Source organism: Sceloporus undulatus, chromosome 10 (genome assembly GCF_019175285.1).
Source record: "Sceloporus undulatus isolate JIND9_A2432 ecotype Alabama chromosome 10, SceUnd_v1.1, whole genome shotgun sequence".
NCBI classification, from domain to species: Eukaryota; Metazoa; Chordata; class Lepidosauria; order Squamata; family Phrynosomatidae; genus Sceloporus; species Sceloporus undulatus.
The window spans coordinates 13,306,729-13,321,956 of NC_056531.1; the positions used below are offsets into that span (position 1 = coordinate 13,306,729).

The 15,228-nt window shown below is 42.4% G+C and overlaps 1 protein-coding gene and 1 long non-coding RNA gene across 7 annotated transcripts in view; one reads left to right on the plus strand and one right to left on the minus strand.

The window, feature by feature from the left end:
• LOC121916400 overlaps positions 1–4,324 on the plus strand; it is a 14,503-nt gene extending 10,179 nt beyond the window's left edge. For all 3 annotated transcript variants that reach the window (XR_006100863.1, XR_006100862.1, XR_006100864.1), the window contains exon 3: positions 3,779–4,324. This is a non-coding gene — a long non-coding RNA (uncharacterized LOC121916400). The remainder of the gene's footprint in view (positions 1–3,778) is intronic.
• Positions 1–15,007, minus strand: part of PPP1CC (protein phosphatase 1 catalytic subunit gamma) — a 20,352-nt gene extending 5,345 nt beyond the window's left edge. For 2 of the 4 annotated variants that reach the window (XM_042441398.1, XM_042441397.1), the window contains exons 1-4: positions 14,344–14,455; positions 6,050–6,181; positions 5,014–5,244; positions 2,916–3,020 (exon numbers count right to left, since the gene is read on the minus strand). In XM_042441398.1, coding sequence (XP_042297332.1) covers positions 2,916–3,020; positions 5,014–5,244; positions 6,050–6,181; positions 14,344–14,440 — 565 coding nt within the window. In that variant the 5' untranslated portion in view covers positions 14,441–14,455. Of the gene's footprint in view, positions 1–2,915; positions 3,021–5,013; positions 5,245–6,049; positions 6,182–11,804; positions 11,964–14,343; positions 14,456–14,675 lie in introns of those variants that run through there. The other 2 variants (XM_042441399.1, XM_042441400.1) reach the window with 2 other exon arrangements.
• Between the last annotated feature and the right edge of the window lie 221 nt (positions 15,008–15,228).

The following is a 15,228-nucleotide window of genomic DNA, read 5'->3' on the forward strand; positions in this document are numbered from 1 at the left end:
GTAGAGGAAAATGTATCTGCTTCCCGAATCTTCTCTACCATACTTGCCCCCAAAATCAGCAGAGAACTCTTTCCACTGAAAATGTTCCTTTGCCTCCATAATGTTACTGAATAATGAGTTGGATGTCATCCTCTAATAGTCAAGGGTGGCCTGAATTTTTGGACTTCAACTCCCAGCATGGCCAAGGGTCAGGAAATCTGAGAGACTGGACAGGCTGCAATATACATACCAGAGATTGTTATAATGTCTAAGGATGTCATTGCTTGCATACTCAGCATGAATGCCCTAGCAATTGAGTTATCCACTGTCTCAAAATTATGACCCATCCTGAGCTGATGCAAAGAGTGTATGTAGGAAGAAGCAAATGGACTGCCACTTGTATTCCACAATGCTGAAGAGGCTTATGACGCAGTTATGATCTGTGCTGCCAACGCAAATGTATTTGTTATGTGCCTGGGATTTTGTGAGAGCACTGCTGCACAACTGCTCCTGAGATGTCCGACATTAGAAAATTCAGGACAACAATAGGAAGAGATGTAGGTTGGGCTAAGATTAGAATTCAAGTACCCTAACAAATCTTGGGAATCAGTCAATATTTTTATTTTTTGCTTGAGGTGAGAGTGGGCTTCATCTGTACAGCTAATGGAAAAAATAGAGACACTGACTTGTTGTCTTTATGCTTCAAGATGTTTCACACAGAATGTCAACTATTTAAAGAAAGGTAGAGAGCTATTAACTGCCACCATGCAGGGATTGCTTAATGAAATAGGCTCAAACATGCACTGCTGCAATATGGAGAAAGCGTTTAGAGGAGGATTCAAGAACACTAAGTCCTCTTAGCAAGGGCTGAAGTTGGAAACCTGAGATTGGACCAAACAGCTAGTTGTGTACTGAATAGAGGACTTTATTATACAACGCAGCCGAATAGTTTCAATGGTAGCATCCCGTTGCCTTCAGTGTCACAACAGACTTATGTCTGCAGAAGTCTTTCTTTTTCACATGTACGCCTATGGTACATTGCCACTATCGTAAATGCCCTCAAAACCCACCTTAAAAGCCAGCCATCCGGAGTGGCAGGGTTCTGCAGCACTGGCAAGCGAGGATGCTGAAGGATGATGTGACCAGTTCTCTCCCACAAGCAAGTGATGGTGCAAGGACCAGAAGCAGCAACTCCTGCTGCAACTCTTGGTCACTGTCACTCACTGCACCCTGCTTGCCAGCATTGCCTGACATTGTTCAGTATATCTGACTGCCCTTTAAGTTGAGTTTTGGAGATGGAAGCATAGCTATCATACTGCAGCTACGTCTCTGATGCAGCATCTTCGCCAATGCTTTAGATTTTTATTTTATTTGGTTATTTATTTAGGAGAGTAGCACATAACACACTCATTACCTGTGTCAAGATGCAGATACTGCATCAATACATTTGAAATGATAAGTCAATTGCACAGACGTGCACAGATTTCTGAACAGAACTTATTCCTAAATCCAACTGCTAGTTCCAGAGCAGACCCACTGAATCAAGGGGAAATTGGTATGCCGACTTTATAAAAGTTCCACTAATTCAAGAGGCTAAAGCTAGACCATAACAACTATACCATTTTATTTGCTTCTTTTAAAAAATAATTCTTCAAACATTTGGTGTTTAATTCTTTTTTTATCTTCATTTTAATCTACATATGTATATGCACACACTAACCTACAACTAGTTCCCATCCTCAAATAGACTAAAAGAGAAATACATGTTCTCCTGCTTTTTCATGGTTGATTTTTAGGTAACTTAGAGTGTAACAGAGCTGTTAATTCATTTTTATGAGATAAAGTACAAATTTAGCTAGCATGTTTATAATGAGACTTCATTTTAATTTATTTTTGAGTTGAGAGAAATGTAAGGTTTTTAAAATCCCGTTCTAAAAGGCACATATTAATTTCAAGATGCAAAGCTTTTGAAGAAGTGAGGGGACTCATTAAATGCAAGTTGAAAGGGGGGGAGAGCAGGAGGACAGTCAAACCAGTAAAAGCTCTTCAGGATACTCACAAGGTTGTTTAAAAACACCATGCTGACCAGCTTTTCCCAGTAGCCCTGCAGATTGGGAATGAAGGAATTGGGAAGACTACAAACTTAATCCTTTCCCTTACCCAAGCCAACGCCAAAGCAAGCTGCCCATCACACAGAACCAGTCAATCACTAAGACAAACTAAGCTCCTCAAGAAGAGACCATTTTGCTGGGTTTAAAGCAGCTGTCTCAAATTAAAAAGGTGACCCGTCCTTTCTGTAAGGCAGTAATATTTGGTTATCACATCTGTTCAACTATAGCCTCCCATTCAACTCCTCTAACAATGGAAGCCTGATGTTTTTGACTTTGAATGTACTGCAGTTGCTTATAGTTTAGGAATGACAGGGCTAAATATTTAAATTAAAGATGGGTCATGAGATGCTAGCTTAGTATATGACACTAGTATTTACACAGCACAGGAAACTGTCTGGATAACCTGTAATTACTTGCAAGGGATATAAAGATAGCCAGCACTTATAGCTTCATATTTCAGAGGAAAGAGTCCAGGCAGCTACCAAATTAGGCACTTTCCACGGCCAAAGCCAGTGTTCAGTCTGCAGCTCCTAAAGTACATAAAACACAACCTGCTCACGAACAGCTCTGTCACCACTGCCACCGAGGGGAAGTAAGCTATGAGTGTGGCGCTCATCCATATTTCCAGCACATAGCTGGATGCCTTGCTCAGACTTCCCTACCCCACGCCAAGGCAAAGAAGTCACACAAGTAGGATTTCCAGAAGACTGGCTCGCTGTAAGTTGGAAACGACTTCAAGGCACGCAACAACAAAAAGGAGTGAGAAATGTGCTGGACATGTGCTGTAGAAACTCATAAATAAAAATAAATCATTTAGCTACTTACCTCCATGGCAGCAAAATATTTTCTCATCCACAATGGCTGCAATTGGTAAGCAATTAAAGCAGTCTGTAAAGGTTTTCCACAGCTTGATGTTATATCTTCTTTTACCTAAGGGGACATTTCAAGACATGAATTCATTTAAAAACCAAACAGTGATAGAAGAGGAGAGTATTATAGGGCTATAGGAGAAGAGGAGAACCACTACACCAATCTGCTAAAATACTTTTACTCATTCTGGGTCTGGTCTAAGTCTACTCCAGTAAATACCACCTTGATCCACTGTAACTTTAATCAAGAGATTCGCCAAGCAAACCATGTTTAAACTCAGCTGCCAAAGTACTTGTCTCCAGGAATATAATATTCACACTGTATTTGTCAATGAAACCTGAAAAGCTAATGAGGTGCAACCTCTTCTGAAGCCAAAATGTATATTAAAATATTAAAATAATGAGCACTCTTACTTGCCATTGCTGATTAAGAGAGTGGACAAGCATAGGAAGATTCCATAACAGCCGGATCACATCTTAAGATGTTTGGCTGAAGCCCACCTCCAAGTATTGGACTAGGTGAGCCTTACTGTTGTTATAGCACCTGTTTTCAAATACAGCGGATAAGTTGTCACTCAGATTGCTATTCCTAGTTTTTAGAGCATATGAGATAAAACAAAGCTATTTGTCTGCTAATGATCTCCAACTTGCTCCTCAGTAGCAATGACTGACCTTTTCTCTAGACGGCATTTACCCTGGTAGCACTTAAACATTTTGCTAAAGTACATATTGCTTAGGATGACATCATATGATAACAGCATCCTGTTAATGTATACAAGATAGTTTTTTTATGCACGGTTATGCATTGTTTCTAAACAGGTTTTCTGCTGCTTCAGAGACTAGGACATGGAGCAATGGATTCAGATGACCGGAACCAAGATTCCATCTTAACATCAGGAAGAATGTCCTGGCAGTAAGAGCTGTTTGACAGTTGAATGTGCTGCCTCAGAGTGTGGTGGAGACTCATTCTTTGGAGGTTTTTAAACATAGGAGTGCTTTGATTGTGTATTCCTACATGGCAGGGGGTCAGACTGGATGGCCCTTGTGGTTTCTTCCAACTCTATGATTCTAGGTATGAGCAGCTGCCAACAAATTCACCTTGAACCATTAGAAACCAGATCAAGTGTGAAGCTGCTAGGAGGGGAGGGCAACAGGCAGGAGAGGAAATGCTGCATGAGAGCCCACAAGGGCTATTTCTGGCCTACAAGAAAGAGTCACCTGAACCTTAGCAGGGTTATACCTAATCCCAGGTGAAGAGTTCTCCACACTGGAAAAGAATAGGAAAGGAAAGGCCTAAGAGATGGAATATGGATGTGGACTTTAACATACTAAGACTGCAACATGAAATAAATGGGTTGCTGCTTAGCAGTGTTTTCATGACACACACTTTCCATTAGCTGTGGCATAGGTTTAAGCTGTGGTACGTTCTCCAGGGGTGGGAGTTGGTACCCAGTGTTTCTGAGATCATAGACCTCAGTGAGTAGTAATTTTTAACCACAAGTTATCATTAATCTAAGTTCTTCAAACAAAATCTCTCTGGGGTTAAAGGCTGGACGTGCAATGGATGTCCCCGCCCTTGTGAACCTGTTAATATGAACTTATTAAGTGTATGGAAGGTGGTAAGCACATTTTTAAACTAGTGGCTTAACAGCATTTTTAATCAAAGATGAGCAAGTGACAGAAATTATTTGAGTCATTCCTTCCAAGTACATCAAAACAATGTTGATTTACAAACCCTGAAACAATCTGGAACTGAGTTATCAGTAGTCAGTTTTGGCACATGCAATGAGAGGAAGCAGAGATAAAGTACAACATACAATGGCATGGAGCATCCTGATCCCACTCAAGCTGCAATTTGACTCTACAACCTTCAAAAGAGTCTGGGAGGAACTGTAAGGCTGTATTTCACCTGCAGAAATTATCCCAAAAGCCTCTTTCACAGTGCAAATGCAAACTGTCATTAACACACAACTCACTCCAAAGCTAATAAAAATGCATATTTAATCATGCATCATCTTTTCCCAGGACCCCAAAATCACCTCAGAAGTACTTACATTCATCATAAAAGCCATAAATTCTATTAATGCTAGCACATTCATGGTTCCCTCTGAGGAGGAAAAAATTCTCTGGATATTTTATCTTGTAGGCCAGTAAAAGACAAATAGTTTCCAAAGACTGCTTCCCTCTGTCAACATAATCACCAAGGAACAGGTAGTTGCTTTCTGGTGGAAAACCGCCATATTCAAAGAGTCGAAGTAAGTCATAATATTGTCCGTGGATGTCACCTTAAACAAACACACAAAACGCTTTTACACAGTTTGACAACTTTGCTTGCTAAAGCAAGCCTAGATACAGCAACATTCAGTGCATGGTAATACTTCTGACTCACAGAGTAAGATAAAGGCATTTGCCCAAGAACACTAAGCATATGTACCAATAAGTAACAACTTCTACGCACTCATTTTTAAAAAAAAACTGCAGGGGTAGTGGTGCTGTATATTTTTACACTAGATATGGTCTGTCAGGTTAGTTACACAAGAATCCAGTTTTAAAAACATAGTTGGCTTGATGTAAATTTCAGTAATGCTTTTAGTTCAAAATAAACAGGACCATTTACCCTCAACTTATTTAGTACAAAGAGCTTAACAGAGCTTATTTCAAACTTCTCTAAAAGCAACTATTTCTGAATCTTTCATGGATTTTGCAAAAATGAACCAAGTATGAGCAGTACACTATTTTCTAGAGTCCAAGTGTCTATGGAAATTGTCAACATCAAGACCCAATAAGCTTCTTCTCTCTGGAACTTGTGTTCTCTTTGTTCTGCATACTCCTAGCATCCTCTTTAGTATTCAGTTCAAGTCACATGTACTTCAGGTAGCATGATTTGCACAGCCTGGGGTCAGAAACACAGCAATGAGGAGGGACAATGGATGTTGCAGTACAACACCGGTAGAGTAAGAGATCATAGCCTGAATGGATTTACTGTCTTCTCAGATAGACATGAGCTGACATGAATATCTAAGATATTTTACCAAATCATAATCAGTTCATTAAAAGGTATAGTCAGAGCCAGCCAAATTCAACACTTACCACATATTTTAAGCGGTGCTTCAAGTTCCAACAGAATGGGTTGACTGAGAAAGATCTCTCGAGATTTCAAGCACAATCCTCTTATTTCGTTTTCTTGAAGCTGGACATTTTTGCCAGGCTTTGACCCTCTCACTACAAAAAAGAACAGTTACATGCAGCAAGTGAGAGTGAGTCAATGTATTCAAAAGCAATTAGTTAAATACAGAACAGTGGAATATTCATTATTAACTGATTTAACATTTGGGTCTTTCGGTTTTTCCTGAACACTCGCTGGGAAAGCCTGTAACTATTAAGCCAACTCTACTGGCGAATAACAAAAACACTAAGTCTCGGTATCATAGACTGCTCCTAAAATTTAGTGGTCCAGAAAATACATTGTTTAGACAACCTGTGCAAGCCTGTCTTATGCTGACAGAACAGGTCAAACTCACATTCAGGAATCATAGTCCTGAACTGTCCAATGCCAACCCAATTGAAGCTGGTGATGTCTTTTCCCTCAGGAAGTGCAGTTCCTCTAGCCTAACTCAAGCGCTTATTCTGATTCTAGCCTCCCCCCAAAAAAACCACACAAATAGGACTCAAAATAGCCCATGGATTAACCAGGGTTTTAAGGCATTGTTCCTTCTGATAGGTTGGCATGATTAAGAAGCACAGCAAACAAGACTTTCTCAGGCTGGTATGTACGTTCTAACAAAGACAGCAAGCTATGGCCTTATTCTAAACTTAATCTGCGTTTAACTATCAGAATCAGAATTACAATGTACAGAATACCCATTTTTGACACCTCATGGTTTCTGAATTAAACTAGGGCATGATATTCATAATATCCAAGCAGAGATAACTGAAGCTCAATCAGTCCTGCAGGCCAAATGCTGCTGCGGGGAAAAACGAAAGCTTCTCAGTACCTTCCCAAATAATTCTGTCGCATTACTTTTGGTTACAACACTGGCTATTTTATTCAAGGCACTACCTGTAGACTGGTGTCACACACCAAGCCAAACAAGCACTTTAAATTACCTGTGTTGGCAGGGCTGCAGAGTTCAAAGGTCATCTTTTAAAGATTTGCTCCGAATGAAGTTCAGGATTAGAAATGTGTCGCCACTGCCAGCAGCTTAACTGCAGGGCAAAGGTTGTGACCTGAGCCATACATGTTTCAATTATTCCTGCCTGTGAGTCTTGCAAACATTTGTCAGTGCCACTATCACTACCCCTCGATATTGAGGGCTCAAGTAAAACACTCAGCACACGTAATGAAGCAGAAGCCCATTGAAATCTTTCCCCATCGCTGCAGTGCAACTGATCCGTGGCTGAACAGCTTCATAGGTAATTTCTTCAAATTCACTTCCCCAGCTATAAGTAGCCTAAAATGTCAATGGTCCAGCAGCAACACAGTTTATAGAAAGTGATCCTAGCTAATTGCATTCTAAAATAGCACAAAATTAAAAGTATTTAATCTTTCCACCCAGTTACTAGAGCATGCAACTACATATAGCCTCTCTAGAGAATATCACAGACACAGCTCTTTCAGACCACACAGTTATAGCACTCTGACACTTCCTTTAGCTGCCGTGGCTCTATCTGATGGAATCCTGGGATATGTAGTTTGATGAGGCACTAATGTTATAACCAGGTAGTGTGAAAGAGACGTAATATTTTCCAAAGTGAATTGAAAACACAAAGGCAGATCATGAGATCTGCACTCTAGCAATGTTTGGAGGACCACAAGTTTCCCCACTGCTGATCTACGGAGATGAAGGGTACCGTCAACATGAGGTAGATCAACTGCGCTCACTTCTAAGGATCACTTCAGGATACTAGTATGCTGGGAGGTTATTTACATGTCTGAATCTACTCCCTGTAAAAGAAATACTCTTCTTACAAATAAGCTTAACAGTGAACAGGACACTAGACTACAACTTTAAAATGAGAAATGGTCAAGTGTGTGGTCTACCATGCCTCTTACAACCAGAACTGACAACCCAGAAAGACCTTCCAGTCTTGGTTCTGTTGAATGTATGATGTGGCCCTATTTCTCTTGGGTTCCTGCTAAAGACAAAGCAGCAGGAATGTTTATGCCATCACTCTTGAAATTGCAGAACTATATACTTGCAGTGCAGGGCTGAACACAAGGCTAAGAGGTTATTTTTAGGACTCCTACTTAACCGAAGAAACGGTAACAGCATATGTTTAGCCAACTGATGTATCGATTAATCTGGATATGGATAAAGACTTATGTCTGAAAGAAGCACTACACTTTTTAGGTAATGTAGATAATTGTAGATAAAACATAGGAAGCACTGTAGAAGAGGCATACTTTCTTACTAGGAAGAATAGCGGAGATTAATTTTAAGATGCTCTCTGCCACTGCCATCTGCAGATTTTTTTTAACCCTTATAATTGTAATTCATTTTTAAATAAGTATACTCTTTACTGTTTAGCCCTTATTAGCCAGCGTGGTGTAGTGGTTTGAGAGCTGGACTACAACTGTGGTCATCAGCTATAGAATCCCACTGGGAGACCCTGGGCAAGTCACAAACTCTGAGCCCCAGAAAACCCCATGATAGGTTTGCTTTAGGGTTGCCAGAAGTCAGAAACAACTTGAAGACACACAACAACAATAATCACAGAAAGTCTGTTGCCTGGCTAATCACCCTGTCAATTTAGTCTTTAAACTCTAATCACTTTCAGATTTGACACAGATAAGTACATGTTGAAAGTTTCAAGTTAGCACTAGAACGGAAAAGTCACATCTTGGTGAAGCCAGTAAAGATGATATCCTCAAGAAACAAATTACAAGGTTTGTTCTTGGTTTAATCAGGGAGAAACGCTGCTCTGCCAAGTGCAAAACTTGCTTATGTCTCTTTGTAAATAAAGCTTTATCGCTGTGTCTTCTGCATTCAAACTATGTATCATCGCGTATTTGTTTTATACACACACACTAGCTCAGGTTCAACAACCTGAAATGAACCACAGAATATATACACCTTGTTAAGAGTTGCTGCTGCTTAGGGAACTATTGTTTACAAATCTCGCGGTTTTCTATGTCACACATTCACAGCAACAACAAAGTACAACAGCCACGTCTAAAAGCAAACTCTACATCAAGTATGATGAACAGGGGTAGGATCTCAGTAATGAAGTATTCACTTGCCGACAAAACAAAGGCAAGGCAGTCCAAAGAGAGGGAGCTGTGACCAAACACCTGAACATCTGCAATGAGGGATTACCAAGTAAAGCGACCTGCTTGTACAAGAGAAAAGCAAGACAGAAAGACTGTCTATTGGCTTAGCTGAGATCTCATATTATCCGACTCCTCCTCACGCAGAATTGTCTCCTCTAGTGGCCATTATGTAACCTTTACATAACATCATGCAAGAGATGGTACCTGAACTTGCTTACTTTTCTCCCCTCACCTAGTCATCTATCGCAGCAAAGGCCACTCTTATACTGTAAACCTTGGCCAGGAAGCCAGCAGTGTATAAACCTACAAAATAAAGAGACTCCACAAATTTCAAAGAACAGGACAACCTATACATGAGAAAATGGCCTCTAAAGAACACCACAAAATAGGAAAGTGATTTTTGTTTACTGAAGCCTTTAAACAATTGGCAGTGGACTCTTAAACACTGCTTTACACATGGCTACCATTTTATATATGACGCCGCACTACGAAACTGGGGCTAATATGAATTACTGAGAATACTGTAGGGTAGTGAGTTTCCTACACAGAAACAAAATCAGCATAGATGCTAATCATGCAAAGAATATCCAACCGACTTATAATTTAGTCAATCTTAAGCAGCAGAGGGGAAAAGCCTAAATTCTTCCTGAAAGCCAAGATGGCTCAACTGAGACTGCCCTATCGTGAGAAGATATAATTCATTAGATACGACAGTAATGCGTGGTAAGATAGAAAGCAATAAGAAGAGAAGATTGCATTACAGGTGGATGGACTCAACCAAGGAAGCCCCACTCCTGAATTTGTAAGACCTGATCAGGCTGTTGATAAGAGGGTGGCTTGGAGGTCTCTTATTCATAGGCACACTATCGGTCCAAGTCAACTTGATGTCATTTAAAAACAAGAAAGAGCAGGGAAATCATACAAGAAGTGCACAAGACCACTGCCACAAGGACACTAGATGTGAAGGGAATGATTAGAAAATTGTATCACATGGCACAATCACTTTCTAATAGCAAACTCAAATGGTGGATGTCAAGGGAAACTGAACCAAAACAGGGGTACTGATCAATCATCAGGCAGTCTTAGCAAGGTTGGAAAAAACCCAACGTTTGCAGAGGCATAAGAATATTTTTTTTAAAATCTGAAGAGGACAATTCCCCAAGCCCAACCAACAAGACCTGCACATACTTCTGTGTGTCAGATGGAAGAGGGGCTATCAAGGAGCTGGCTTTCTGAACAAGAGCAAGATTTTGTTGGGGACCTCACTTGATATATTTATATATTACATGGTATTAATATTCACTTGTGGAGAGTATGTCGTAGGAACACAAGGTAAAGTTTACTTGACCACCAGTTAACTGTGTCCCACTAGGTACCCCTCTTAAAAGGCCAGGGCAAACTATATGGATATCCAATTAGGGCTGTTCCTAAATTACACCTCAACGTTACCATATTTCTGGTTGGGGAGGAGAGGCAAGGTGGTGGCTGGCAGAATCCTGCTTTTTCTCCCCAAGCGTACAGAGGAGATGTAAAGTGCGAACTGCCTTACAATACTGGTACAGACATAGGGATTAACTGGAAAAGCTCTCTTGAGCCCACAGATGACAGCTCCCTCTTTAAGAGAATGAGACTACACTAGTAAAAAACTGTTTAGTCAAAAATGAAATAGTTTTGCAGACTCAAGTTCACTTCCACAGCTCATTATCCATTCTGGCCATCAATACCCCATATCTAGCAACTGAGCCTTGGACAGCCCTAAAAGAAAAATAGAAAAAATCAAATGCTTCACAATCAAGATGCCATGCAAGACTACTTAAGGAAGAATAAACTGGTTTAGTCACTTACTGTAAAAACTTTGCACTTTAAAGAAAAGCACTATAAGCAACATATCTTAGGAGTTCTCTCTAAGCAAGTAAGATCCATTGCTAGAAAATATATCTATAGGAAATATTTGCGCGCTTAAGGTCTTCGCTCAGACTTTACAAATTCCGAGCGATATTGACTGCAACAAGGCAATGACAAAAACAGGAAACCCAAAGTTTACCAACGACATACTGTTTCTTTTATAAGTCTCTATAGTTCATGTCTTTCCTTGAGATTTGCAAAACCTAGTCTTAATAAGCACTGGGGCATTTGATGCTGAGTGCATCTCTGACAATTTGTAGAATATTTGAAGGCAAATTCATGGAGAAGGCTACAAAAAATGTACTAATCCATCTCACTAGGTGTATGCATGCTAGCCCTACAAACTATACTTCACAGATTCCCATTCCTACGCATCAAAGGCAATTGTTATTTGCACAAGGAATTAAGTCATTCTATTTGAACCTACAGCCAGTCAAGTACCAAAGACACCCAACGTTCATCAGCACAAAATGAAGCTTAGGCAGTGTTCTTGAATTAATTTTATGTTAACCACCTTTATAAATTCTACAGAATCCTGGCTTATCATTCATGCGCAAACTTGCTGGCGAATGCTGCTCAATTGCTTCTACTCATCCCCTCTTGTAAGGAGAGGCAGCTAAACCAACCAGGAACTTACCAGGTCAGGAAAATGTAGGATTACATACAAACCTAGACTCTGGTTTGTTGCTCTTCTAAGAAGTCTGGACACAGCTAGATTCAAACCAAGATTGTTATAAGAGTCCCACATGGGATGTAACTATAAGCTTTTTCTTCGTAACCTTGGTAGCTTTTCTGGTTAGTTTAGCTGCTCCTGCTTGCTGGTTGTAGCTGCAGAAGGAATGAAAAAGAAGTGAATTGGGTGGCACACAAGCTTGCAAATTAACAATTAGACAGGATTCTCATGGTTTTGTGCATATGTGAGCTGTCTGAACAAACCACAGTTCTCTGAATTCAGTCAGAATTGGTAGCTTTGATTGATTCTAAGTAGTCGCAGAATCTTTCAATCGTCCCAGCTCATGTATATGGTAAAGGGTAAGGAAGAGCATACAAATTCAGTTTCTTTTGAAACAGACCATTATGGCAAACAGGACCAAAAGAGGTTGCCATAAAGAATTGTGATCAGTACCAGATCATCTTGGTCTTTTTCTGCATTCACAGGATTTTCCAGTCGTATGCAACAGTAGTTAGCACTGCTGGTTGCCCAACTAACCATTCATATAGATGCAACCTATATAAAGGGCTAATGTCTAACATGAACCCAGAAAGAGTTGGTTTTGGATTTCCAACTCAGCCATGAATTTACTAGAATCATCCTTTTCCCCAGCCTTTCTGCAATCCAACGAAAAAGGCTTTTTAGTAAATCTATTTTACAACTGGAAAAGGAGAAGAAAGGAGGAGAGCGAATAGAACACAGGGTATCCCTTACACTTAACTCAGACCACACTGCAGTCATTATTTTGCATCAAATGGTAAAAATTAATTCTCTAGTTGAATTCTTCAAGTGCAAGTCCTGGATGCAGTCAAACAAACAAGATGAGTGCAGCCTTCTTCCCCAGATAAATCTGATCATGTCTGCTGCTGCAAGGAGGGGTTTGTCACCAGCTACTTCCCAACTGCTTCCCCCTAGCCAAGATTAAGAAGTACTTTCAAGCAAAGGCTGCAACTAAAACTGGAGACAGCCCCACAAGATTTAGGGGATCTCACATATTGGAAAGAGCTATGCCATCAAAGCCTCAGGGACAATCAAACAAGTGTTCAGATGAGGGGATATCCATTCAGGCCATTCTCACATGTAAAATAATTCTAAGTTTCATGCCAATGTCCTTCTACCTTGACTTAGTCTTTAATTTACTTGCAAGCAGACTCTTCACCCTAGCCTTAAGAATGCAAGCCTGTTTTTAAGGATAATGACCATAACAGACAGGCACAGCAAGGCAAACAGCATTTCCACACCTTCATGACTCCCCAAACCAGCAATCCCTCAGTGTTAGGAGGAAGGCTAAACCACACTCCTCAAGACAAAAAGAAAAAAGAATGTCTAAAGACTTAAAAATGAAAGATCAGCATAGACATAGCGTACTATTGAGGAGCTTGCCCTAAAAAACAGCACAGTGAAGTACTGCATGCACATCTAATGTAGCATTCTCCATCCCTGTTCTCCTTGGGACTTTTTTTTAAAAAATGCGATGTATAAAAGCAATTGAGGCAAAGACTTTTCAATCTGCAAGAGCACAAACCCTCTCCAGACTCTCCTCTTTGGAGTCCGACTCCTTCAGGCCCTGCTCCAATGCCACTGTGTGGAACCCAAAAGCAAAGCTGAGGCTGAGCTGTGGAGGACAATACCCAGATCCAATATTAAGATTGCACATTATTTCAGAGTCAGAGAACCTGAAATAGGCCCTTGCCTTTCAAATGCTGAGGGGGGGGGGGGGGAGAGAGAGAGAGAGATTTACCCCACCCCACATCAGATAACTTTTGTAGCCTCCCTGCTTTCGACTGCTACTTTGCGTCCCTTTCCTCCACCTCAAACTGTCTTAAATTCACCTTTTTCGCAGAAGCACAAAAAAGGAACTTTCTAAATGAAACTGCTGTAGTCAGTATCAATTCCTGAAGGCGCTTAGCTGTTCCCATGATCCTACTGTGAGCGTGTGTAATGTGTGTATGCGTTTTCATGTCCCCTGTTGAATTATGGGGACCCCATACACTTCACAGGGTTTTCTTCGACATGGAACCATCTTCTGGGGTGGTTTTGCCAGTTCCTTCCTCAGAAAGATCACCTACATCCCCTGGTCTTTGTTGGTGGTCTTCCATCCAAGTACTTACCAGAGCTGACCCTATTTAGTGTCCAAGATCTGACAGGGGCTCCGCTCGGGGCCCACAACAAACTCCAACTCCCAGAATTCCAGAGCCTTGAGCCAGAAAGCGAGGCCAAAGCGGGTTCTCTCTCCCGTGTGGATGCAACCCAAATCTCCTCTCTTCCCCCCTCCACCCCCCCCCCCCCCCAATTCTACGCCTTTCTGGGGGGCGCCCCCCGACCCCAATTCATCCTGACTCCTTCACAGAGAGAGAGAAAGCGAAGGGCACTATAGAAATGCAGTAAGCAACCACGAAACCCCCCCTCAACATCCCAGATCCTGCATTCTGGATCGCCATACCCCCCATCATCATCATCATCACCCCCCCCCCAAAGAAAACCACCTTCTTCTACCTCCATATATATCTCTCTCTCTATCTCTCTCCGGACTGGGGCAGGAGGCATCGGGAGGCAGGGGTCTGGAAGGGCAGATCTCGGGGGGGGGGGACATGGACGGGGTCCATCTGGTGCATCCCCCCCCCCCCCCCTTGTGGCATTCTTTGACTTTGGAGATGCGCTAGATCCGAGGGAGGGAGGGATGGAGATCCAGAGCAAAGCAAAGCGTCCCACGTCAAAAGACTGACTGAGAGCGAGAGAGAGAGAGAGAGATCGATGGTTCCAGGGCGGCCCCCTTCTCCCTCAGCAGCAGCAGCAGCAGCAGCCCCTTCCTCCCCCGCCGTCCTCACCCTCCAGCAGCCGTTGAATGATGCTGTCGATGTTGAGCTTGTCGCTGTCCGCCATCGCCCCGCTTCAAGGCAAGGAGGAGGAGGAGGAGGAGGAGGAAGGGCGCCGAGGCGGGAGCACGCCGGACCGACCTCCCCGGCTGCCGAGCCGCTTCGCCCGCTCTCTCGGCCCGAGCCCTTGCTTGGCTTCCGCAGCCAGAAAGAGGCGGCGAACAAAATGGCCGCCTTTGCCCTCCCCTCAGCGGAGTTCCCTCCTTTTCGGCCGCGGAAGGAGACCGACAAGCAACGGACGCGCCGCCGCCGCCGCCGCCGCCGGGCCCTTCTTTCGGCGGCAAGGGCGGGAAGCTGCTGCTGGTGGAGGCGCGCGCAGACGAGCGAGCCAGTGCTGCGGCCTTGGCCTCCTCCTCCTCCGCGGGGGAGAGAAAAAAGTCCCTCCCTTTCTTGCTGCTTCTCCTCCTGAGGCCAAAAACAACCCCAAGGCGGCAAGACGAAAGACCCCCTCCCCCGGTGCTTTCGGTGGCCGGGTCCCCAAAGGAAGCGGTTCAACCGGCGTAGG